The 26,539-nt window shown below is 43.0% G+C and overlaps 1 protein-coding gene across 2 annotated transcripts in view; it reads right to left on the bottom strand.

Annotated features, from left to right (window-relative positions):
- LOC142372092 (myosin-10) overlaps positions 1-26,539 on the bottom strand; it is a 54,808-nt gene that overhangs the window by 3,869 nt on the left and 24,400 nt on the right. Inside the window, exons 4-34 of one of the 2 annotated variants that reach the window (XM_075454882.1) lie at positions 23,918-23,945; positions 21,927-22,026; positions 21,270-21,299; positions 18,624-18,716; positions 17,321-17,384; positions 16,746-16,844; positions 15,984-16,127; positions 15,743-15,838; positions 13,336-13,454; positions 12,687-12,839; positions 12,422-12,595; positions 12,174-12,347; positions 10,653-10,767; positions 9,928-9,990; positions 6,124-6,317; positions 5,827-5,948; positions 5,455-5,524; positions 4,869-5,029; positions 4,654-4,762; positions 4,357-4,488; positions 4,065-4,271; positions 3,823-3,960; positions 3,529-3,652; positions 3,274-3,445; positions 2,036-2,248; positions 1,814-1,958; positions 1,492-1,698; positions 1,086-1,190; positions 840-992; positions 511-759; positions 109-321 (exon numbers count right to left, since the gene is read on the bottom strand). In XM_075454882.1, coding sequence (XP_075310997.1) covers positions 109-321; positions 511-759; positions 840-992; positions 1,086-1,190; positions 1,492-1,698; positions 1,814-1,958; positions 2,036-2,248; positions 3,274-3,445; positions 3,529-3,652; positions 3,823-3,960; positions 4,065-4,271; positions 4,357-4,488; positions 4,654-4,762; positions 4,869-5,029; positions 5,455-5,524; positions 5,827-5,948; positions 6,124-6,317; positions 9,928-9,990; positions 10,653-10,767; positions 12,174-12,347; positions 12,422-12,595; positions 12,687-12,839; positions 13,336-13,454; positions 15,743-15,838; positions 15,984-16,127; positions 16,746-16,844; positions 17,321-17,384; positions 18,624-18,716; positions 21,270-21,299; positions 21,927-22,026; positions 23,918-23,945 — 4,166 coding nt within the window. The remainder of the gene's footprint in view (positions 1-108; positions 322-510; positions 760-839; positions 993-1,085; positions 1,191-1,491; positions 1,699-1,813; positions 1,959-2,035; positions 2,249-3,273; positions 3,446-3,528; positions 3,653-3,822; positions 3,961-4,064; positions 4,272-4,356; positions 4,489-4,653; positions 4,763-4,868; positions 5,030-5,454; positions 5,525-5,826; positions 5,949-6,123; positions 6,318-9,927; positions 9,991-10,652; positions 10,768-12,173; positions 12,348-12,421; positions 12,596-12,686; positions 12,840-13,335; positions 13,455-15,742; positions 15,839-15,983; positions 16,128-16,745; positions 16,845-17,320; positions 17,385-18,623; positions 18,717-21,269; positions 21,300-21,926; positions 22,027-23,917; positions 23,946-26,539) is intronic. The other variant, XM_075454883.1, reaches the window with a different exon arrangement.

Below are 26,539 nucleotides of genomic sequence, written 5' to 3'. Positions count from 1 at the left end.
GACACATACGGAAGAGTAGGAAGAGAAGGTGAATGACAAAAGAATGGGAATGTGGGAAAAGTTGCTCTTCCGAAACTTTAGACGTGACCACAGCATTGTGACCCTCACATTCTTGCCCACGTCGTCCTTCGAGCTCATCAGATCTTCCATTTCGGCACGGAGCTGCTTGTTAACCCTCTCCAGCTCCTCTTTGGCCTCCAGTGCCTCGTCCAGGGCTCTGGTCAGGGACAGAGCTTTGGTCTCCTTCTCTCTGGCCTCAGCTTCGGCACGGTCACGCTCCTCAGCATAGCGAGCGGAGATGCTCTTCTCCTCAGCCAGCATCTACAGAGGAGGTTGCACATTGGTGTTTCAGGGAAAATTATGTTTATCAATTGTGACTCTTAAAACCTCTGTAAAGATAAAAAAAAAAAAAAAGAAAGAGTACAGTTCAAAAGGGCAAACTCACTCCACCAAAAGCAAATTAAAAAAAAAAAGTATATGTAGAATGTCCCCAATAAAAAGCATTTTAACCTGGTCAAACTTCTTCTGCTTCTTCTCCAGGCTGGAGACGATCTGTCTCTGATGATCCAAGTCAACAGTTAGATCATCCAGCTCCTGCTGCAGACGCGTCTTTGTCTTCTCCATCTTCTCGAAGGCAATCGACTTCTCTTCCAGACGCTGGCTGGACAGCTCCAGATCCTTCTGCAGTTTCTTCTTGGCCTCCTCCAGGCCCTCTATTGTCCCGACGTCATCTTCAAGCTTCTTCTTGCTTTCAGAGAGCTGTAAACACACACCATCAGAGCCAGCATGAAACGGAACAAAACACCATTTCATCATACACCTGAGGTCTCACGTCCCACCTGAGCCTGCAGGGTCAGCAGCTGCTTCTCCAGATTCTTGCGTGCCTCCTCGTCCTCCTCCTGCTGCTCCTGCAGAGAGTTTTTCTCGTCTTCCAACTGGCGATTGCGGCTGCTCAGGTTTAGTTTCTGACGGGTCTCCTCCTGGAGCAGCTCCTAAATGAAAATGAATGCAGATCCCGTTAGTTTAAACGAGAGGAATCATAAATAAATAGTTTGATTATTACTACTCAGAAGTACTGAGCTCACCTGTGTGTCTTGCAGCTGACTCTCTAATCCGGCGACATCTTTGGCCATCTTGATCCCCTTCCTCTCTGCATCTTCCAGCAGGGCCGAAACGTTGTCCAACTCGGTCTGTATGGAGACGATCCAACCAGATCATTGTTGAGAAATTAAATCAAATTAACATTGTATGTGTTTTTATAACCAGTAAAGTCAACTTTAGGCTCATGAAAGCTACTTTCTGTTCTGAAATGTCTCGAAAAAGGAGCCAGAGTTTATTGTTACTGAGATATTCCTTTATGATCAGCAGTTATAAAACATATAGTTAATTCTTTCCTCTGTGCTGGTATCTGAAATCCAAAAATCATTTGATTATCTTTTGGCAAAAGGAAAAATGCAGCTAACTGAAGCTGTAATGCGGAGTCCTGCTCACCTGCAGTTTGTGCGTGCGGTCAGCCAGTTCTCCCTTGGTCCTCTCGCCCTCTGTGACCCGCGCCATGAACTCCTGCAGCTGAGCCTCCAGCTTCTTCCTCTTGTGTTCTGACTCGGTCTTGGCCTGCTGCAGGCTTTTCACTTCACTGGCCAGCTCCTTGTTGGCACTCTCCTGGCTCTGCTTGGTCTTTTCCAGGTTAGCCTTGAACTATACATAAACAACAAACATATCTCTTATTGAACAATAAAGCGCTACTAGCTTCTCTTTGGTGTATTTCGTGCAGCTGTGATATTAGACTGTTCTATCTGGAAAGGTCTTGCACCCTCTTGGCCTGCTCCAGCTGTTCCGACAGCTCCTCCAAGGAAGTCGCGTGCCTCTGCCGCATCTCCTGGATCTGAGCCTCGTGGTTTTTGGTCTCCTCGTCGATGGTTTTCTTCAGCTCTGTAACCTCCTGTTCACGCTTGGTCCTGCAAAAAAACAGTGACACAGTCTACAAAGAGCCCACCATCTACGAGAAGAGTGAGTGATATTAGGAGTACGGCACCTGAGCTCCTGCTGGGCGGCAGTCGTATCGAGGGTATCCTCCAGTTCAGTCTTGAGGGCCTCGAGCTCTTCACTCAAGTCCCTCTTGAGTTTCTCGGCCTTGTTCCTGGCCTGTTTCTCTGACTCGAGGTCCTCCTGCAGCTCAGACAGCTGGGCCTGCTGCTCCCTGATCTGCTTCAGAGCATTGTTCTTCTGGGTGACTTCTTCCTCACCTCTGGTAAAACGTAAGAACGTGTTGGAGAACTGTCACCGACGAGACTTCAGACACTTTTAATCTACTGTAAAAGTTTTTCTTTAAGGACACACTGCACACCACGCTGAGATATGCTAACTTTTCAGCTGATAGCTCTTAGGGAATCACCATGTCGGTGCGAAAACACTATTTTATGCCTGTAAGACCATAAAATAATATTTTTTTAGTGTTTTTTTATAGATGCAACTGAAGAAAAGAACAAATGCTGTGTCTTTGCAACATGTCTATGGACAATGTGCTAAATGACACAATTTAAAAAGGGTTCTTTACAAAGTTGTCTTTTTTTGGGTTCGAAGTTGACCTTTTTTATGCTTGAAAGATTCATAGGTCAGTGTTAAAATGACTTGACAAACAAAAAAGAACAAAAAAACGCATTCCTCTGTATACAGCCAGGTACAAGGACTGAGGAATGAGAGAAAAAGCAGCCGATGTCTAAAGAAAAACTCTGAAAAAGGCCTTCGGAAAGCTTTTTAGAACTAAATATGGCTCATTGAAAGCAAAATGTTAATTCAAAGCTGACTTTTGTATAGTACTGTATAGAAGAAACACTTCATTTATCAAAATAGTTGAATAAACAATCCCACAAAATAACAAATAACACATGAAGAGTTTCCATTTGGCTCACTAGGTGGCAGCACTGTGCTCTGTTTGAGTCCTCCAGCCTGCAGCAGGCTATGATGCCCAACAGTAAGTAAAATATCACAGCTATCATTTTCATTTAAACACAACAAGATCACTGCTGTACATTCATCTGGAGTGTTGCCAGCTGAGCAAAATGATCTCGACCAAATGCATGGTGTGCCTTCACCTCGGTGTGAACTGCGGGGAAGTTCTGTGATGCACTGATCTCACACTGACTCACATTGTGAAGCAGAATCTCAGTGAATCAGTGTTCAGGCTTTAAAAACCCACATTTAGCTCACGCAGTTATGCAAGACTTTGGTGAAGTGAGCGGAGGCGTTCCACTCTGTGTGGTTGTCTCCTACCTGGCCTGCATCATCTGCTGCTCTTCTTCTTTCTTGACCAGCTGACTTTTGAGCTCCTCTATCTGGGACTGGGCCTCGGATATCTGGTCCTGGAAGTCGGACGTCTCTCCATCCAGCTTCCTCTTGGCCTTCTCTAGCTCCTGGCGGGTTTTCTCCTCCTTCTTTAGTCTCTCTAAATCAGAAAATAGAAGATGCTGTAGGTTAATAAAAGATCCCTGCAGCATGGCAAATTTGCATTGTAGGTAACTTCTTTACCTTCCAGGTCAACCATCATCATCTCCTGCTTGTTCTTGACCTTTCCCAGGCTTTTGGCCTTCTCTTCCTCTTCAGTTAGCAGTGACGTCATCTCGTTGATTCTGTCGTCCAGCAGCTTCTTTTCCTAAAGGAGGCAGAAACAGAGACCGCTCGGCACACGGCAAACCTCTTTCAGCTGTGCTTTTGTCGTGCAGGAAAGGGTGACGCCCTCCGCCTCTTTATAAAATCACCTTTCATGATCCTACAACACAACGTTATCCATCCAAAGCTCCCTCAGAGCCGTCTTCCTCTCACCTTCAGGAACTTGGAGTTCTGGTCCTCCAGTAGCAAAATATCCTCTTCAAACTTCTTCATTTTAGCTTCAGCTGTGACCTTCTCCAGCTGGAGCTTCTGCCTGGCACCCTCCTCCTCATCCAACTGTTCCTCCAGGTCCTTCGACACCAATCACAGAAGCAGTTACAGCAGCATGTTTTTGCACTCATGTCATATTACTGGTTTCCTCCCTACTCATACCCACAACTCTTGGACACACACACCTGGATGTGGGACTGCATCTTCTTCTTCTCGTTCTGCACGCCTTGGGACCTCTCCTCCTCTTCCTCCAGCCTGGACTCCAGGTCATGCAGGATCTCCTCCAGCTCTTGTTTTTTAGATGCAAGGCGAGCTCTCATCTCTTCGGCCTCTGCAAACAGTTCTGTCTCTGCCTGCAGCTGCTCTGCTAAGATGTTCTTCTCTTCGAGTAGCTGCACATGAATAATGTTAATGCTTAAAGCACACGTAGAAAAAAATAAATAAATCTGTTTGTAGCCATCGTTTGTAGTAGCTGACCTGCTGATGTTTCCTCTCCATCTCCACCAGCTCTCCCTCCACCTTCATCTGCTTCTCCTTGACTTTAACCAGCTCTTCATCTTTAGCCTGCATCTCCTCTTCCTGCCTGGTCACCTGCAGGAGGGGCTTCACCTGCAGAGCGATGAAAACACACTCCAGCTGTCATATTGGAGGGCCTCAAGTGACTGAATTATATTGCAGACAGGTCAATTTCACAGTCTCTGCTGATAAATTTGATGTGCTCTCCTTTGGACCTCATTACTAGCACAGAATATAACCAAGAACACAAGCCCAGACCTTAGTGAAGAGCCTCCACCACTGCCAGTGACGCAGCTTCAAGTAGGCAGCGCAGTTTCTCTGGAGGACCTTCAGGGCGCTGAGCTGCTGCTGCTTCTTAGCAAACGCTCTGAAGCATCACAAGCAGAGAACATGAGAACAGACATAGAGACAGCGGTAAAATCCATGTTTCTGTGACCAGATAAAATGGCTCCAGCTACGCGTTGAATCCTTACTTGCGTGCCAGATAACCTCGACAGACGGCCTGGAAGTAAATGATGATGTCAGTGATCTTCAGGTCCCGCTCCTCCTCCAGGTGGGCCAGGACTCCTGCCCTGAAGAAGATCTTGCTCTGGCCGATGCGAAAGAGGTTCCCGTCAAGCTCCAACGCTTGGATCTACCAAAAAAAAAGATGGAGACAGGTGGTAAGATGCAGCTGAAGCAGAAGATTCAGCCTATTTTCTGGGTGCGATGATCTGGAATTCTAAAAAAACAAAAAAAAACAATGTTTCGTTCACAGCAGAACACAGAAAACATATTAAATGTTTAAAGTGAGGCATTTTATTGTTTTATAAAAGTTATGAGCTCATCTTGAATTTGACTGAAGCAAAACATCTAAAGAATGGGACAACATTCCTCTCCCAGAGGTGTCCTCAGTTCCCAGATGTTTAACAATAAAAATATCACTTTATGAGATTTGCAAAATATTACATTCTGCATCCAAGCCTCGGAATTAGAGTTGTAATATTTCACTAATTGACTTTCAAGCCTCAGGCTGCTGTTTGCAATGATAAAACGTTTTGAGTTTAAATTGATCCTTGCCATTCTCTCGCAGGCCTGCTTTCCATCCATGAAGCCCTTGGGAATGGCGTTAGGAGTGAGAATCTCATACCTAGACACAGCATCGAGACAAAATTGTGTTGGGTTGAAAGAAAGCAGCAAGAAGTCTTTATCAAACAAACTTACAAAGAACATTAAAGCCAAGAAATCTACAAGATCTATTGTTTATGCTTCACTCCAAGGCTTCTGTGATCCAAACATCATAGAACCTGGAAACACTTTTACATCACACCGCATCTCTGGAAGATTTATCTGAATTAGCTTTACTTCATGAAATGTATATTGTTATGTTTTATGCTAATCACAAATGCACACGCAGGAAATATGATGATGAAGTCAGAGGTAAAACTCTACCTCTGTCTGAACTCCTGGAAAACGATGCGGTTGGGAAATCCCTGTCTGCAGATTCGGATTCCCTCCAACACACCGTTACATCTCAGCTGGTCCAGAACCAGGTGGGGGTCCAGTTTACCAGCCTGAGACGGGGAAGGAATAAGCAAAAACGCACACAATGAAGAAGGATTAAACAACAGAGTTGAGCTGGAACCGTAGCTCCACTCTCAGCTGTGTGTATAATAGCAGCATCCGGTGTGCGTGTATCTGATCAAACCCCATCCTTACATCCCAGCCACTTCAGATGCTGAGACTCACTCTTTTTTCGTGGTTGGGGATGATGCAGCGGACGAAGTTGGGATTGGTGTTCCTGAGCGTGGCCATCAGTTTAGACAGCTGCTCCTTGTACAGCTGTCCCACTGTGCGGAACATGCCCTTCTTGGTCTTGTAGGCAGCGCCAAACGCTGTCTCGTTCATGCCCGCGACCTGGTCCAGACCCACGATTCGGTCGACTGGCGAGAAAAAACGGACATGACAGATTTACAACTTGCTGGTAAATAAATCTTCTTTTCTGACGCATGTTTTACCGACTGCATCGAAGGGACTGACAGGGATGGTTACACAAAGTGAGTCTTTTATTGAAATCCCATCTGGATGTTCATCAGGAAACATGCTGCCAATGACGACTGACAAGTTTCAGCTGAGCATGGTCTTCCTCTTATCCGTTTTTGTGATAAAGTACGAGGACAGACAACAGTGTCACACTTGCTGCGGCTTAAGGCCAAAGAGCTGGTTTGATTTTATCGTACACGTAACATGAACACAGGCTAACGTTTGCCAACAGCTTGTTTCTCTCAATCAGTTCAATGCTACACCTTTTTTCTTCTTCTCTTCTTTATGCTGGAATGCATTTTAATGCAGAATTGATGTGATTTTTGATCTGTGAAACAGGAGTTGCATACTTTATAAAAAACCAAGAGATGTTGTGTTTCTTTATATTGCATAAAAATATAGCTAAAACAAGGAGATTTTGGGGTCTATTTCACACTTAAAACTGGATTTTTAGTCGTTATATCGATTTACGGTCTTTCTGTCACTTTAGGTCCGTACATAAATGTCAGTTTAAAATATTCTGTTCACTTCTGGTCACAGTGAATCTAAAAAAAAAGTCAAACTTCCTGCTTTGGGTGCAACTCACCCTCAGTTTACCTGCCAACTATCCAATAAAGGCAGAAAATTGCAAAGAAAAAATAAACTCTGTTAAAGTGTCAAAGGCACAGGGCGTTTGTGGTTTTCTTTGATGAGGTTTTCCACCTTAACTGTAACACTTAAAGCTTAATGTCTCCTTAGTTTTAGCGAGAGTCACTTAAAGCTCTGAATGGTCTAGGACCAAAATACATCAGTGACCCCCTGACCCAGTATGAACCTTCCAGACCCCTCAGGTCATCTGGATCTGGTCTTTTATCAGTTCCCAGAGTCAGAACCAGACGTAGAGAAGCTGCATTCAGCTTCTATGCTTCACATGTCTGGAACAAACTCCCAGAAAGCCTCAGATCAGCTGAAACACTCAGTGTATGTAAGTCCAGGTTGAAGACTCACCTATTTTCAGCTGCGTTTGAATAAAGCTCAAAACTTAATCACATTTTAACTACTGATTTTATCTATTGTTCTTATTTCTTTTTTTTTTGTTTAAAATTTAAATCATGCTTTTTATTTCTACTGTTTTAATGTCTCTGTAAAGCACTTTGAATCGCCTTGTAGTTGAATTGTGCTGTACAGATAAACTTGCCTTGCCTAAAGGGACTGCAAAAAATCTCTTGAATGCCCTTAGTTGAGGAAAATTGTTATGGCATTTACGACATTGTTACAGTTTCTATGATGTTAATATTTAAATTTCTCCAGGCTGACATAACATCTACAGTGCACAGATACTTTTACAGTGATAGCACAAGATGTTGATTAAGGAATTCCTTGAGTATACGAGGAATAAAAACTGGAGAACTTTTAAAAGACATCTAAGAATAAGACCTCTGGCAGTTTGTGCAACTAATTTTTCTTTGTGGGCCCCTAACTTGTGCTTTAAGGAAAATCTTAACTTAGTAAAACTGGTCCTATCATTGGTAAAGTGTTGTTTTCTCCATGCGTTGACATGACGTCATATCTCATGTGCTAATCGTGAGCGGCTTTTGTCAGTTGACTGTTACTCATTGAGCGCACGTCAACAAAAACGGGAATCAATTGGATGACAGTTAACTGTTGTAATGAAGTTGAAAAACAGTTAAAAAAACACCCAAAAACGTTTTAAGGTTGTGCACTTTAATCATTTTGCTCACATGAGGCTGTTAAGTGTGAATGAGAACGCTCCACACAGTGGCTTCAGAATGTATTCAGGCCCCCCTCGCTTTTTTCCAGTTTCACATGTTGCAGCTCATTGCTACAATAGTTTAAAAGGCTTCTTTTGGTAAATTTGGTAAAGGGAAAAAACAATATCACATATACAAAAGTATTCAGACCCTCAACTAAGAACTGAGTTGAAGCCCCTTTGGCAGCAATTACGGCCTCACGTCTCGTGGGGTATGATGCAACAAGCTTTGTGCACATGGATTGGGGGATTATTCTTGTCTTCTTAAGCTCAGTCAGGTTGCAGGTTGGGGACTGTTGGTGGACAGCTATTTTCAGGTGTCTCCACAGATATTTGATAGGGTTCAAGTCAGGGCTCTGGCTGGATCACTGAGTCTAGGACATTCACAGATATGCTGATGAAGATTATCAGTCATCCCGGTCATGGTAAATATAAGAGCTCTCCTCCGAAAGGCTTCTTCAGTTCTGAACTAGATGGTGGGGAGTATCAGCTTATAAGCAGAAAGGGTCGTTGCAGTCCCAATATGACCAATATGCACGTCGTTTGAGTTATTATCACCTATGAACTGTCTACCTGCCTGAAGGAGTGAGTTTTGGTCACAGGATCCAAGATGTGAATGGCTGTGAAACTGCCTGTGGAGGAGAGACACTGCTGCATTGTTGGTGCTGGGAAGGTGATACCTCTGTTCAAAGATGGTTTTTCCAGTTTAATCTGTCTTCTCTGTCAAGAACGTGTACAATACTGTCCTCAAAAGTGTGTCCCTTTTCCTTGAGATGTAGGTGCACTGCTGAGTATGAGAGGGACTGGCTCTCCTATGTTGTGCCATGCGCATGTACAACATTTCTAACATTCACTTTTGACTTTGTCATTGTGGGGTAATGAGTGTAGATTAATGAGAGAGAAAAAGAATTCAAACAGGCTGCAACATAAGAAAATTGGAAACAAAGAAGGGGGTGTGAATACTTTCTGAAGACACTGAATATATAAAGAGACATTTCTGTAAGGCCTGCATCTGGATGACAGTTCTGCAGCACAGTGTTTTTAAATAAAACACGATTAATGCCAGAGAGTTGGACCAGATATCTGGCACGCAGAGAAATTCAGTTCTTCTGGAACAAATAAATGACACCACAAATATATCAGGAACCTAAATCAGATTGGAATCTAGTGAGCCTGGAAGCTGCCATTTCTTTCCTTCTGCAGATGGGGCCTTCAGAGAGCAAAAATCCCTGCATAGGAACCGACTGTTAATCACTGCACTGAATGAATAATAGGTATTTGACCGTTTGATGTTGTAACACCACCTCTCATCAGTTTAGTGTCCTAACTTCAACCCTCACAGTGTATGGGAGCCTGCAAGTGGCTTTAAAATGCATCCCTTTGATCGAGGAAAAATTCAGTATAAATATTTACAGTCTCGTATTTTCAGCCTTTAGACAGTAACTGTATCAGTCGGCTCGACACTGGTTTGCGTTTGTGCCAGAAAAAAAGGTAAATAAATGCCTTACCTGGCTTGACATTAAAGCAATAGTTGCTGTAATAATCGTAACGTCAGTAAGCCAACCGGCATTGGGCGAGGAATTAACGTTTTGTAGTATCAGAAGTTTGAAATAAACTCAAGCAGAGCCATGCAAAGCCAGAGGGGAGCTTTTAGAAGCAGAGTGCAGCTATGACAGGACAAGGGAGACAATGAGCCCTACAGTGCAAAAGGGGGGATGAGATGCAGCCATTTTTACACAGAGGTTGTTACTATCGTTCACCTGGAGCTTCATGGAGCCCAGACACATTGTCATAGAAAGAGGCTCTCTGAAACGTCTGAATGTCTACAGCAACAGAGAGAGAAGACAGGAGAGTGAGAGAGAAAAAGAAAGCAAGCATGCGAACACACGCTCATCACTCCCACAGATCCTCACCACACAGAGAAGATGTTAGAAAAGAGTAAATGTTAGCACATCATCACAATGCTACACAACGGGCCGTTATTCAACACTAGTGTTAAGATATTCACAGCTTCTCATTCATCAGGTAAGATATTAGTCCAGAAAGTGTTTCACCGCCGTTTTGCTTTCTATGTGAGCAGTATTGTTATGATTCACTCACAATGTGCCAAATCAAAACAACGATTACGAGGACTATGGTTACCATGTAATTGAAAGATCAACAAGCTACAGTTTTATGTGTAATACTGACAGTAAATCTTTTAATAATAAATCTGAGAGATGAATGTCTTGGCTCTGTTTTATTTCCCTTTGACCTCGTGCTTCTGCTTTGATTACATAAATCCTCCAACAGCAGAAGTATAAAGGGAGACGAATGTGTACTACCCTTCAGGAATGATAACTGATACTATGCTTTGTGCAATAAAAACTAATATTATGGTTTCCAACTTCACCATCAATCATACAATGGTTATACATCAGATATATTTCTATATATCAATATGATCCTCAGCAAAAGCAAAAAAGCAAAGCGTTAACACACTCACCGTCTTTCCAAAGCTCCGCCACAAATTTATCAGTTGACTGGTGAAGCAGCGTGGCCACATTATCATTCAGAGGATCCATATTCTTCATAAGCCACTCATCGGCTTTATAATCCACCTATGGAAACACGGGGATTCAGGAGCATGTTAGCAGTTCCACAACTAAACATTCCACCGTGTTTTCATGCCAAAAAACCCAAAATGAAATCACAGCAAATGGCACAGACGAGAATACTTCTGAGGCAGTGACCCGAATAGTAAAAAAAAACAAGAATACCTCTGTTATACTTTGGTTACACAAGGTTTGGCAAACAAACAGCAGAGAAGCAAAACCACACGGCACTGAATCAGATTCATTGACGAAAGCCTTTCTTTTCCACATCCCGACCATTGCCTTTCTCTGCCTCGCTCCCATACTCCAGCACTGACAGTGTAAAAAGCTAAACATTTGCAAACTACACTCTCAGAAGATTGAGTGTCTCGGCTCTGATGCCTCACCTGTTTGAGACAGTCCATGCAGCACATCTCAAGTGAGAGCTACAGTAGATAGCGGTTTTGACTTACCGGCAGCACCAGATGTGCTGCCTTCGTTACCTCTGGACGATATAAAGAGCGGCAAAACCTTTGGCTATCTTTAATAAAACAACTGCATGCAAAACAAGACTCGTGTAACCATCATCTGCTGGGAGGGTTTTTTTGTTGACTGAAACATGATGACAGAGCGTGCTTTTCACATATCTGACATACAGTGCAGAGAGTTGGATTAGTCCAGACTAGAGCAAAACTAACTGACACTACCAGCAACCTGAGATGAAGACCTGCATGTGGGTTTAATCAAAATTCTGGAAAAGCAAACTCACGATGTTTGCTCCTATTTTCCACTCCAGTATCACTGTCATGCAGCGCTCATGTGGTGAAATTCAAACATAATCCCGGATCCAGCATCTGGCAGAAACTGGCATTTTCAACTATTTGGGATGGTAAGGATCAGGACCAGGACTGCCTGTCTTCACTGTGTTTGCAAACACATATTTCAAAAGATTAAAAAAAAAAAAAAAAACACACACACACACACAGGTAATCGTAATTAATTAGTAATTAACTGTAGAGGAAATACACGACTTTGCGGTATGACTGACAGGCACAGAATGTTGAAGAGGATCACTTTTCTCTTTTCAGATGCCAGACACAAAGGTGAAAGTTCAGAACTTGAATTATGTAGCCACCAGGCATCAAAGGCTCGCCGCAATGTGAACCAGATGTGGGCTTATTGCGGCAGCGGCGCAACAACGGCGGCTTTTGTTTTTACACTGTGACCTGGGTAACTACGCCGCTAAAGGAGCAAAGTGTTAACCTCAGTGAAACCCGGGCCAGAGGCAAAGCTGCTGTGCAAGGAAAGCACGAAGGGAGCGACAACGGCTCGGCCTACGACGGGGGACGTGAATGATGGTTTTCAAAATTAACGGAGCCCTCCTCAGACAGCAATAAGAAAGCAGGGCACTTTCATGGGCCTGATATACGTACCTTGCCCGCGTAGTGGATGATGCAGAAGTCAGCTTTGTCCTTGAGCTGGCGCGGCTTCTGAAACTTGGAGTGCGTGCCCTGCTCCTGCAGCACTTTGTCTATAAATGTCTTGTCCGTGGCCTTGGGAAACCAGCACTCTTCATCGAGCAGAGCGAGAATTCCTGGGGGATTGTTCTGAGAAGAAAATGTATTTTATAATATATTCATAAAGAAGACGCAAAGTCAGATATACGGACAGAAGGACTGACCGGTCTCTCTATGAGGTCGATGCAGGGCTGCAGGTCGAGGCCGAAGTCGATGAAGCTCCACTCGATGCCCTCCCTCTGGTACTCCTCCTGCTCCAGGATGAACATGGTGTGGTTGAAGAGCTGCTGCAGCTTCTCGTTGGTGTAGTTGATGCACAGCTGCTCAAACGAGTTCAGCTGAAAGGAGAGCAAGCAGCGGAAGTCAATTCAGACGTCATCTTTTTGAAGGTGGGTGTTAAACTGATTGTTGCAGTTAAAGCATTAACACCTCAAAGATCTCAAAGCCAGCAATATCCAGGATGCCGATGAAAGAGGCGCCCTGCCGCTTGGTCCTGTCCAGAGCCTTGTTGATGCGGTGGACCAGCCAGCGGAACAGCCGCTCGTACGTCGCCTTGGCCAGGGCTTCGACCGCAAAGTCAGCCTGGGGTAAAGCAAAGAGCAGAGAGGCACAGATGTGAGACGCCACCGAAGCTGCATAACCCCACGAGACATGAGCGGCGTAAAATAATTCACACGTTGGGATGCTATTGGGAAGTTGCAGATTTTCCTTGACAGGATGTCAAGACATGCTAAAAATGGGGCAGCCGATTATCCAGATGTGGCAGATGACCCGTCCAAACATATGTTACGAAAGTGCAACGGAAAGTTTACTCTAGTGTGACACACTTAGTTTATACACTGTCAAGAAAATACTAAGTAAATAATTGAAGTCTTTCACTGAAAAGCAGATGGATTTCAAGGTTCCAGAGTCAGGTTGCAGGAGTTTTGCCATTTTTCTCACTTTGGGGCTTTAGACTGCTGATCATATCGAACAAGTTGTAAGAGATCAACATGAGTTTTAGACATTTTTAATGGTCATTTTCTGACATAATCCCTAAACTAATCTACAGATCAACGAACTCTGACTGGCATCTTACTTGTTCTTTGGTCTGTGCCTTCTGCACATAGTCTCGTCCCACTTTGATCCTCGGGGTGAGGATGGCTCGGGTAAACTCCATAACATTCATTCCAAGCAGGTGGCAGAGCTTCTGCGCCACTGAAAGAATCAGAGAGCACAAAGCATGTAACTTAATGCATAATATAAACAAATACTTTTTTTTTTTTTACCACTAAACAGTATAAAACATTAAGTTTTACAATGTAACATTACATTTACAGTATCTTGTGAAATGCTGTGTTCAGATCATTCAATTAAAATCAAATGGATGCTAAAAGAAACACCAAACTTTCATTGGACTAAACCTTTCTGTGGCCGACCAGCTGTCACAATTCTCAGGAAATAATCAAGCTATGCTTTTTAAAAAATAAATAAATATATTCGGGTGTTCCCATATATTAGCTGCATGCCGTGCTTCAATTCAACCCCCTTCTTTTCTGTCGTAATTACAAACAGACGGTTACACTTGCCCCTCTGCTCTTAGCTTTTTATTACAAGTATGCATATTTAGGATGGCCAGCTTGCATATCCTCTGCTTGTTTCGAGTCTGTTGTGCAAGTCCTTGGAAATTAATGCAAAACACATGCCGGATCGTATACGGAGGTCACTAGTAGAGGAAGTGTAGGGCATAATATGAGCATGAATCCCATTTCACTGACTTAGAGGCCTCAAATACCATCTGCAATGCCGAAAAGCTCTAGCTTTTTCCTCATGTCATCCTCATGTGAAACAAATACTGACCTCCTTAAAGGTGGGGTCTGAGATCTTGGAAAAACGGTTCCTGCAAGCTATATTTTTGAAAATACCTTGCCTCTCCCTTCAGCCCACCCCTCGAAACCACGCCTTCAAAACACATGAACGAGTCACGAGTCTGTGAACGCGCAGGGGGAGGGGTGAGGGGGGCTGACGGTTGATTGGCGTGTCAGAATCCAATAGAAGTAACTCTCATCATTACTTCTATTGGTCAGATATTTCCTCTTGCTACACCCTCTACAATGGACTAAAAGATTTAGTTTTTTTTCCAAACATTCTATTTTAGTGGGTGCAATGGGGTCGTGAGGAGGTTTTCAGACAATATGATAAAAAATGCTCCAGAAAACATCACAGACCCCACCTTTAATTGTTTTCATGCTCTTTGACATGAAGTCTGAGTTCGCTACTCTTCCCCCTAGTGGAATGCTCACATACGGCGCACAAGCAAGTTTCTGAGCAATTACACCAACAAGATTGACATAAAGGTTAAAAAGCAAATACATTCTCAGCCCTAACAGACAAACACTGGATCGATGTTGAGCTACACAACTGTTAACTAGAATCAGGATTTGTTGTGACTTTTTTTTCCAGCTCCTTTCAGCATTAAAAAAAAAACAAAAAAACATGTTTTGATGCATTGGTGGTACATTAGTGGAATGATCAGAATACCGGCAGGCTTTGGATGTAGTTAAACTGACCAAGTAAATGCTGCGACTGAGTACTAGACTGCAGAGTGTTTTCTGAGTGGCAGTATGCACAAGGAGCATCACAATAGCTGACATGAATGTGAGTGAGAAAGAAAAAGATGCCATTATGGTCACTTTTGATGTAATAAAAATAAATGAAGACACGAGTATCGATGAGTACAAACACATTCACCGCCCATCCAAAAATCTGATGAGTTAAGACTTTTTCTCTCTATTAAGAGTAATCACTACTGTTTTAACAGGCTAAAGTGTCGAATGTGACCATATCCACATTTTGCACACCCTGGCCGATCTGAGACATAAAATGGGTCAAAGTGGAAAACTAAGAGAGGTATATTAAATTAACACTAGACAATTCTGCAATGTATTTGCTCTTTGGCTCCCCCTACAGTTGTGGGTTGTAACACCATAGTCATAAAAACAAATCTCCACATGATCCCCTCACATGTACTGCGGTACACATGGATTCGTTTTCATGTTGAAGGGGCCACAGAGACGCCATTAAACGCAAATATTAATGTCAAGTGATCATAAAGCAAAACTGTGGGTTTAAGGGCAGGAAGAAAGTTGTGAACTGTGGTATTTCAGCCCCTGGGGACTCTAATAGTTTCACGTGCATAACAAAAGTGGAGCTGAGCCTGAGGCAGCTAATTTGTATAATACTTTTGTCTTACGCTGAGAGCTAAGTGCCGAGAATGAAGCCAAGATTGTAGTAGCACCCGATAATGCTGACATGATCCAAACGCATTAAAAGCATTCCCATATAAAGAGACACACGATATATCTTCAGTGTAATCATGTCTTTTAGGGAGCAGATGTTCATTGTGACTAAAGACTCGTGTGAGGATGTAATATGTGAACAAAGGGAGATTGTTTTTTCAATCAGCTGAAAGGTCAGAGTCCTTTGATTGAGGTTTGCATGTTTACCTGTGTTCTCCGGCATGGAGGCTTGATCGGTGTTTCTCTCCTTTTTAAAGACAACGTTGCCAAACTGCAGCACCGAAGAGACCACCTTCAACATGCCTGGTAATGACAGGGCAAGACGAAAGGTTTTTCATCACTGGGAGCAATAAGGTAATGCCAGCAATAAAAGGGAGAAAAAGATGATAGTTCGAAGGGGAAGGAAGAGATTACTTTGTTTCTGGGAACATCTGGAACTAGTACTCACAGACTATCTCTTCGTGGTTGAATCCCATGATGTGCATAGCATCCATTGTCTCCTGGAAATTGTCTTTGTCCTGCTGGCCCGGGATGGGAATGTTACCATTTGACAGGAAGCGGTAGCTGTTAAAGCCCTCGAGGAGCAGGTCCGCTGAGGAGGGAAAGGAAATAAAAATGCCTTTTATAGATCTTTTGACCAAAGACGATCAACTGCTCAGTCGTCAACATTTTCTTTCCGCTTTAAATTATTTCTATCATTTATGTCAAATTCGGAAATGATCGCAGTGCATACTCTATGTTTGTACATTAGGACCATTATCTCTTTATTTTCCCCTCAAAGAACACAACTTATACCAGTTTAATTCTATTCTGACGATTTCATTCATCAAAAAAAACAAAACAGTCAAATTACAGCGAGCTATATTTGTTAGCATCCATTTACAGTAAAGACAATTCAGCTGTGTGACAAAGAGGAATTGTGCAAGAGGTAGAGGGCCAAACTGACATTTAAAATCTACAACTTCATGGGAAAAATATGATGTAATGGTTGGACTTGAAGTTTCACTTAATATCTTCTGCATCATCCTGAAACAATGTAACAATGAGGTAAATTAAAAGCAAAGCGGACAGATAGTTTCGTTGTGCTGGTTCTAATTCGAACCAGCTCTCCTAAGCTGGGTTCCTCGACTGAAGCAAACAAGCAGCTGTCATTGCTTTGATTTTTTTTGTTTGTCATAATTGCCCCTTGTAGCAGTGGGCAGACACTCACTTCGAAGGTGCTCTCCAGCCCCTGCCAGCAGGCGGTAGAAAATGTGGAAGGTCCTCTCATCTTTTGCTTGTCTAATGGCCCTCGACTTCTCCAGGAGATCTGAGAGAATGAGTTAAGGGCTGGCAGGGAGCTTAAAAGATGGGGAAAATGCAACGAGCATAATTAAAAAAGTATAAATTATGAGAAAAGAAAGAAGACAAAGAAGCAGCTGAATCCTGGATGCTTGTGGAACTTAAACAATACTGGGGAATCAAATCTACTTTATTTCAACAAGTGTTACAAAGAACTAAGCTATTTTTTCGATTCTTTTTCTCACCAAGGGTAACAAAACTTCAATAAAAACTGAGGGATAACAAAGAAATCTTTGTGTCTTTGCAGCTCGATGCCCTCCGGCTTCGTGTGGGGAGCATGCAGAACGGGAGCTGCATTTTTGTGGTAAAGTAAGAGCCGTGGCGAGTCCTAAAGCTGCCCCACTGCTCTCTTAACTGTGTGTACTCTATGTTTCAACTCTTTTTGATGTGCATCAGACAGATCGACCGCTCTGCTCCTACGGTCCGTCCTGGTAATAAGGATACAGGTTTCAATGTTGGCCCCGACAATGTAACCCGTGACGTCGAAGTTGACTCTGATGAACTTCCCCTGCAGGAAACCAGATGCATATATAATGTTAAAAAAAAAAAAAAGAGATGTTAAACTTCAGTTTAATTCAAAAGACTGTTCTGTTCTATACGCTGGTATAATCGTGTGCATACACGTGTTTGCAGCTGTCATCAGTCTATAATTTCCTCCCTTTGGGCACAGCTGCGTTTTCACATAGCACCTCGTGGATTCTTGCAGATGACAGAATTGCAGCGAGGAGCAAAATGCCCATATAAGGAAGTGCCAGGTTAACAGGTCAGAAAGAATTTGAGGCATGTCTGTGGTTTCCTGACAGTGAATGTGTTTAAGTGTGTGGGAATATGTGCACCCATTAGTCTTGGCGGTATTCCCTGCTTCTCATCTAAAGCGCCAGTGATTCACGAGGACCTGGACAGTTCGACGCTTAATCAGGACCACATCCTTGACTTAGTCACAAAGAAATGTTAATTGCTAAGAGCGAGAAATGCTGTGATGATTGAAACGCATCCCAACATTAGAAGCACGGCATCTTTATCTTATTGTCATTTGTATGAAAGGATTATGAAACAAAACTTATGTGGAATAGAATATTTGGCCCCAAAATGATTATGAAAGAAATCGAACAATTCGAAACATTTACTCTCCATTAAGACTGAAGTGAAGACTGACACTACTCCCTCTCAACTACAATAAACCGAGAACCCTGGGTGGGTTTAAATGTAACGAAATCCACCAACCAAACCCCAAAAATCTCACCAGTTGACATTTTGTATTAAAAACCAACACAAAAATAACACGCTGTGGTTTTACAGGAGCTATGAGCCCGACTATTTCCTGGCAAAGAGCAGCAACTTCTCGCTGGTTGCGCGGCAAAGAGCTGAGACGATAATTAATTGGTGAGCTTAAGAAGTTCTAGCGGAAGTCTTTTTACTGGGCTGAGTACGTGGTTGTTGAGTCAAATGAATATGACTCGCGTGTAAAGCACGACAGTCATGGGGGTCCAAACAACTGATGGTCAAACCTGAGATTATCCCTTGTAAAGATTCACAGAACATATTTCACAACTAGACTGGAAACAGACATTGCCAATTAAAGCTAAAGCTATTCTTATAGTTTACATATTACGCTTGGGGTGGGATTATGAATATTTCTTTGTATACATCAGTTAAGGAGGTCATAAATCCCTTTCCATTCCAGATACTTTTTGTGTATATGCTAAAATCAAGAGAATGATCATTTCAACAGAGAATGTAAACTCACAAAGCGAGACGAGTTGTCATTTTTCACAGTCTTGGCATTGCCAAAAGATTCAAGGATGGGGTTGGCTTGCAGGAGCTGGCGTTCCAACTCACCCTGTGAAGAGAGATAGAGGTGTAAGAGGCTGTCAAATATAATACAATTCCCTGTAATATCCAGATAAAGGCTTAAAAAAAATAAAATAAAAAAAAAATCTTCAATTGTCTTAATCTTTGAATTGTTTTCTATTTCTTCCAACACATATAAACGCTGACAAGGCGAAAAAGCAGCTACTCAAAACAGCAGAACGATAAAAATATGGCCAAGTCGGTATGCTAAGCCAATCTTTCAGACAGTCAGTAATTCATCATGGCTCTGTTGGCTTTGCTTGAGTCAACTGCAGTACAACGTGATTTTTGTCAAGAGAACTCAACAAGTCGAAGGGGCCAACACAACCAAACTGTTTGATAGCCCTCGCGAAACCGCAAATGCACTCAAGTCAGTTTGTTTTGCCACATGTCTTAAGGTGTGCGCAGTTACTTTGGATTGATGGATGTGAGCATTCTTCTGCTCTCCACATTCCTCTGGTTGTAAGTGCACACCATATATGGTGTGTCCAAAAGGTGTACCACCAGGATGGTTGGATGGCTTCCTCTAGAATCTTCAAACCCCGGTTTATGGGCAGATGCGGCATTCTGGCCCCAAAAACATCAAATTCTTCAGCTCATGACACCATTTTCCTCTATCCAGGGCAGCTGGCAGTACAAAAATAGCCCCCCCACTGCCCCTTCTGGACTCTGAATGCCCCAGGGGAACAGAGTAAGTTTTGCCTGAACTCTGACTTGCTGCCAGGCTGGTTGTTACAGCAAGTTGACCATTATTGGCCCCATCTGATGCGTTACACTCACAGCCTTTTTCAAATTTCTCGTGAAACAGAATGCCAGAAAAAATAATACTGACACAGAACGAGACAACGGGCGCTCTGTAGCCTGATGGTGAAGGCTCATACCACATAGCTGCAACGCCCACAGTGCAACTCCCTGCCATCTCACCCTCTGCTGCATATCGCTTCTCATTTCCTGTATGTATCCCTATCCACACTATTCAAAAGAGACAGAAAATATGAACTACTTTAAACAACAGGAGACGATCCAAACGGCTTTGAATCCCTGCTCACTGTAAAGATCTCACCTGAATAGCAATAATCTAATGGCCACATTGCATTTTAAAGAACATCCTCTGACTCGTGAAAATCTCATTTTTTTTATCCTGAACGAAAGCCCTTTCTTGGCCACGACTCAACTCGACCGTTACAACTATGAGAAACAAAGTCCAGAACACGAGCTTTTTAAGAATGTTGAGCCCCAGTAGAGCTGTGAACTGTTTCATTTACCCGGGAAGACGTTTGGGTCTTATAAACAGTATGCCATACTGAAAAATCCCTCCTTCGTGTCGAATGCTACATCTAAACGTGTCGATAGAGCATCAGGAAAACAAAGGGGCTTCATTCTCCCTGTTATCTTGTGGACTCCCAATCACTGAGTAACACAGAAAGCAGTGCATACATGCCTGTATAAATGTCTTTCCAATTTGACACTCATTGAGAAGATTATAGACAGGCTCCTTCAAGACTGCTTTAAGTAATTTCTCCTTCCGATCACCTCTCCTGCACCATATCTACGGTCTCCCTCACTTCCTGGCCCTACATTCCTCTGGCCCCTTGTCCAGAGGCAGCTGTAATGCAGTGCAGAAGAAAAGCAGCATTAAGGAGGTCAGTGTGGATGGTGCACTCTGGGCAGAGTGACAGCTTCCAACTCTCAGCTGCTGAAAATATAGCATATTAAAAAAGATCATTTACTCAGACTGTGTGGGCTGAACGTTTAAGGTTGTAAGACTCATAAGACTCCCACTGCTTGTGAAGCTATTAGACTTGCAGATGACAGAGAAACATCGGGTACTGATATGGGGAAGTAAGGAAAATAGCCACTGGATAAATTAATCAGAGACGAAAAGAGACGGAAAATACTGTTTGTTTTTTGTGCAGAGAGCATGAAACAGAAGACAGAACTGAGAGGAGGCTGAGAGGTTTTACCCGAGCTAACGTGGAAAAAATACAACGACACGTGAGGCGATAACATGCAATATCAGCTGAAATACACTTCAAACTATAAACATGCCTCGGAAGTTTATCATCAGTGGAAAACATTCATGAATGAGCCAATGATTTGGCCTATAAACACTTATTTCATCAAACTGTAAAGCTTGAGGAGAAATGTTTAGTGCGGCTGTGATCTGATCAGCACACTGCTGAATAGTGCAGAGCTCCATTTGGACTTCATGAACTGTTCTCATAGCAGGTATTTGACTGAGGTATGTTGCCAATCAAACGTTTTCATTTCCAATTGCTCCAATAAACCCCAACCGACTGATAAAACAAAGTGTTTTTTCTAATTGGGAGCCTGCTGGTTTAACGGCAGATTCACCAGGATTCCAATCATCACGTGAGAAGACTGAGCCAGCACAAACAATTACCTCATAATGAAAGAAGCTTGGATTAGTCCGTCAACATCATTATGGAAGCGGCAGAGATTTAAAGAGAGGGGCATGCAAATGCACACAGACATCAAAAACGGACCACACACTCTTTGAGGAAGCGGGAGATACACTTGCCTGGAGCTTGAACGCTTTGGGAGATTCGGGCTGTTTGTTATGGATAAACAAATGCAAGTGTTAAAATCTGAGGCACTTATTCATCAGACACAAGCCACAGGAAACAGAACGCCGGTACACAACAGGCACGTCAGCCCAGCACTGGCTACACTCCGGCGGAATGGCGCTGCATAATGTGAAGCATCAGCACTGTCCAGCCAGGCTCCATTAACTGTCTATTAGGTTAGCTGTTGATTAATACACAAGTTTTTCTAAAAGAGTTAACAAGAATGAGTGCGGCCCTCAGGTTTAACCACAACACTGTTAACATTACAGCAGGTGAAAGAACTAGTTTGGGATTTTGGGAAAAAAGCTTGTTAGACTCTAATTTCTCTATTCTGTCCTAGGCTAAGCTAATTGGCCACTGGCTTAAATTAAATCACATTACTCTGCATAGAGTGTTTATTTCTGCCGTCCTCTGGGATCTATTCATTTACAGCATTAAAGTCATTCACAAACAGGGGATTCACTTCTTTTGAAGTGACATAATGGACTATTGTACAAAAATAGTTCAAACGGGATGACTTTTTAAGGAGAAGAAAAGGAAAGGACAAGAAACCGTGGAGGCCCAGGCTTGGCATGGCACAGAGTTAGGGAAACGTAAGCAGTGGGGCTCACAGGAATGTGGTCTTTGCGTCCTTTGTGTGAGGAGGCAACGTGGGCCAGGTACTGGATGACCTTCTTCGTGTTCTCGGTCTTGCCAGCTCCTGATTCACCTCTGAAAACAAAGAGTGCAGACAAGAACATGAGCAGGGTGTGAAAAAAAAAAATTCTTGTCGTTGACATGAATTACTGGCCACATTACGAGAGATCATCTGTGTAAGTCGTCCAGTTTTGCAAGGTACAGACAAAACACTGTAAAGCCGTAACCAAAAGAACTCTCACTCATGATTGCTGTGGTTAAGAGCAATTGGCCGGAAACCAAAGACACCATGAGTAGAGACAAGAGGCCATCAGGCTATCTGTTGTTGTGTTTTTTTTTCATGATTATCCATTTGTTTGTTTCACTGGAGAATGCTGTGGTCTGGTGAGCCGGTCTCCGAAGTTTCCAAAGCCCTGTCTCTAATGATAGCTGTGTTCAGGCTGGGCCATCCACAGTTCCCACAGTCAGGTCCCAGAGCCCAGAAAGCACGGGCCAACAGCAAAACCAGCCCAGTGACACCACATCTAGCTACATACCAGTGGTTTTAATCTAGCTGGTTATTAGCGCCGCTGCACATAGTACAGAGCAGTTTTAGATTCTGCTCTAGGATCTGAGGGGCGAGTCCTCGAATGCAGAGTTTGAGCTCAGAAATATAGGTCAAATTATGGAAAAAGGCCTTCCCTTGGCTTGATGTCTTTACATATTCTTTTCTTTTCAGCAGAATCGAAATGTGGTTGATGGAAGCCATTCGGAAAGTTTCTCAGATCTTTTCTCAAACACACAAAAAAACATGTTTGGTATAGGACATTTCTCTTTGGGATATCCTCTCGCCCGAGTGAGAGATTCTTCAAATTCTCAGTATTCTGGGCAGCTACATGTGATATATTTTGCATGTTTCATGCTACATGTTATGTTCACAGCCCAACGGCTTCTTTTCGGGTGTGTCTCTCGCTCTCACTGACATTTAACAGTGAACAACACGGTTTGAATCACTAAAGGGGCATTTCTGTGCTTTGCTTTGTGCAGGATTTGGGGGGGGGGGGGGGGGGTGCCATCTATGCAGCAGTAACTGCAAGTACCTCCTTCACAGCTATGGCACAGGTTTCTTTTCACTCTGATGATTCAGTTCTACTATGAAGAGTTACAACAAGTAACCTAGTATTATGGAAGTAAAGACCTTCTATAATACCAGATTATGTTGTGTTATTCGTTCAACAGTTTTTTATTACTTTAACACTGGGCAGAGTCAGACCTGTGCATATATGGTCCACGATCTGGCATGCAACTCACATCAGCTTTTGTCCCGAAATCATCGCCTTTGGATGGAGAGTAGCAGCTTCTCTAAACAATCGAGCACCGGAGCACCTAAATCCAGCAATAAAACTGTTTCACCACCAACAGGGGGTGTAATTTCTAGAATTTGGGACAGATTACGCAATCTGTCTGTTCACTGGCAGCCTCAAACCGATGTCATGCTGGAAGAGAGTGGCACTTAATTAGTCTCCGCCATAGAGGATGGCAGGCCACCAAACCACACTCATAACTTCCTCAGTGTTGGAGCTGCTGCACGGCCCAGCATCCGCAAAAAGCTATTTGAAACCAGTCTTTAAATAAATACAGCAGGACGACGGGAGATGGCCATCTGACTAAGGATGAGAGCAGCATGGAGGGAGAAGGAAAACTACTTAGTTTTACAGAGATAAAAGAAGGAGGGAAACCACATTTAAAAGAAGTCAAGGAACGAATATCTTTATTAAGTGCTCTTATTATAACTGTTACACACACAGCATCAGCAATTCAAGGACAAGAAAGACTCTTATACAGGCCTATTAAACTGGGATGATGATATAAACAGTTTCATTTACCGGCCCAGTGAGCTGCAATATGACCCAAACCACTTCAGATACGTACACTTCAAGAGCAGAGGAGAAGAGGAATTAGGAGAGCTAAGAGTTGCAGTACTTACGTGCAAAGGATTGATTGGTCCTCGCGATCTGTTCAGAGAAAACAGAAAAACACAGTCAGCAGATTCAGATTACAAAGATGACCTTTATTGATCAGGCTGTTGGCCCGTAACACGATTAAATACGCCCCAACTTCAGCAGTTCTTTTCGCGTCAACATGCTAACAACAGATTCCAAATATCATTTCTACAAGTCCAGCCCTGATAATATGTCGGACACTCTTAAAAATTGCTGCAAGTACACTAAAGCCACATTTACTGAGTGTGTTGAGAGTATATTTTACAGCCATTCCACGGCCTGCGGCATCCCCACTACTCTGCAAAGCCATGCAATGCAGTGGTCATAAAGCGACACTCAGAGTAGTAACCAAAGCTCCAACACCTCTCATCACTGAGGAGCTCAGTCCAAGTCAGGATGACAGGCTTAGCGCCGCCCACTGAAGTGTGTGTGTGTGCCTCCTGCTCACCGCAGAGGACTGAGAAGTTTGTCATTTATGAGATGCTCATTTCACGAGAAATGCAGCAGCACGAGCAGCTACTTTACCGATATAGCTGCTAATAATTGACTTTTAATTTTGTATTTCGGTTGAGTTTTTCATGCACCCTTTGCAGCAGCAGGGGCGGATCCCACTGAGTTGCTGAAACTTTGGCTTGCGTGACTTAAATTAAATATACAAAAAATACAAAAATGTAATATATCATGAGAGCAGCCATCTGATAAACCATCTCTTGGTAGCTGTTTTCCATGACTGCAACCTGAAGTCATGCCCTGAAACTGCAAAATATTCTGTTTGAAGAACGAAGCCTGACGTCATCATCATTTTTCTCTGGTAGACAAACTGAAATGACCTAATCTTGTGTGAACGAGGAAGGCCTGTAGCTAAAAACCTGTTGAGTATAAAGTATGGATACCTTACAGGTGACACATTGTGGGCATCTGCACACCTGTGCAGACGAGGCCTGAACTTCCTCTCAGAGATATAGTGGCCTGTCTAATTTCCATTCCACAGAGATGAAGGGTTCAGCCAAAGGGCTCGCCACTGAAACGTACTCGCGCCGTGTTGATGTGTGTCAGTTTTCACAGATGGCTCAGACAGCCCTCAAGGTTTTATCTTTCACCAAAGAAATTGCCATTCGTTCGTGCACGAAAGCGTGAACTTCCTTTACGTGTCAAAAAACAGTGGCAAGTCCTCATTTTAAGAGCAGTGAATGTAAATGGTAGAAGAGGTCAATGTGAATAAAAAGTGTGCTGAATGAGAGATTTCTAACAGCGTGAATGATGAATGAGCTGCTCATTTCATATGTTGTGATCTCCCTTGACGATGAGGCACCCTTTAAAGCTTGGGTAAAAGTCTGATTACTCTTCCTGTTCATGTTTTACAGCCAGTTCTTCATAGGCCTGATGCTTATCAGATGTATCTATGATTGATTTTCACATTACCACAAGTCCCTCTGGACTGGAGCACAGTGTAATCCACCATGAATATCAAACCAAGCACACACACACTCGATATAGTTTTGCCATCAGTTCAGCTTTACATAATCCAAGAGAGGAATATTTTTGATGAGTGACCTCACGCTTCTAGTATTCGCACCTGTTTGGAATCTTCAAAGGAAGAGAAAAAAGAAATCTGGGAGAAATTGAAACGTATTTTGCTTCAAAAGCCTTAGAACTCGACGACTTCATACAGCTACAGTCCGTAATACACAACATGTGAGAGGTGATTCTTTCCAGAAAACAAACAAAAAAACCTCCGAGACTTTGAAACTATATTTAGATCAAACTGGCAGATCTATCAATCTGGCGGCAGCTGTCGCCCCTTTGAAATGGCGAGTCGTGATGCGTACCTTGACTCAACCGACAAAAAATACAACAACATGTCAGACTTTGTCAGTGCATTCCTGTAAGAATGTGCCTTCTGTTCTACCTCTCATCGGTGTGAAAGAACACGATGACATCACCACCTACTGGCTCATCTGAACTGCCATAAATGTCAGGTGGGCTTTTCTGCCCAAAGTCTTTTATAAGGTAAACGAAGAGTAGATGGACCACCGAATGTGTCGCTGAGCCGTGTGATGATGGGAACGGGAGGCTCACAGAAATAAAGATGGGGAGAAGTACAACTGTATAAGATGTACTGTCATGGAAATCACTGCATGGGCTCAGGAACACTTCCAGAAATAACTGTCTGAGAACACAGTTCACCGTGCCATCCACAAATGCGGGTTGAAGCTCTATCATGAGAAGAAGAAGCCACATGTGAACACGATCCAAAAGCAGTGCCATCTTCTCTGGGCCAAAGCTCATTTCAAATGGACTGAGGCAAAGTGGTAAACTGTTCTGTGGTCAGATTAATCAAAATTTGAGATTCTTTTTGGAAATTACGAACGCAACATCCTCTGGGCTGAAGTAAGCTGGGATCATCCGACATGCTATCAGCACTCTGTTCAAAAGCCTGCATCTCTGATGCAGTGTTTCCCAAACTTTATTGTATTAACCCATAAGAACCCAGACCCATTTCTACTAAAATGAAAATTAAAGGGGTTATAACACAGACTAAATAGACCACATAGAACCCATTTCAGAATTTTTTTCCAAAATACCACCCCCCCACTATCAGAGAT

This window comes from Odontesthes bonariensis, chromosome 21, assembly GCF_027942865.1.
Source record: "Odontesthes bonariensis isolate fOdoBon6 chromosome 21, fOdoBon6.hap1, whole genome shotgun sequence".
Classification (NCBI taxonomy): domain Eukaryota; kingdom Metazoa; phylum Chordata; class Actinopteri; order Atheriniformes; family Atherinopsidae; genus Odontesthes; species Odontesthes bonariensis.
Note: the sequence above shows the minus strand (reverse complement) of the source record. Positions and strands in the feature narration are given on the sequence as shown.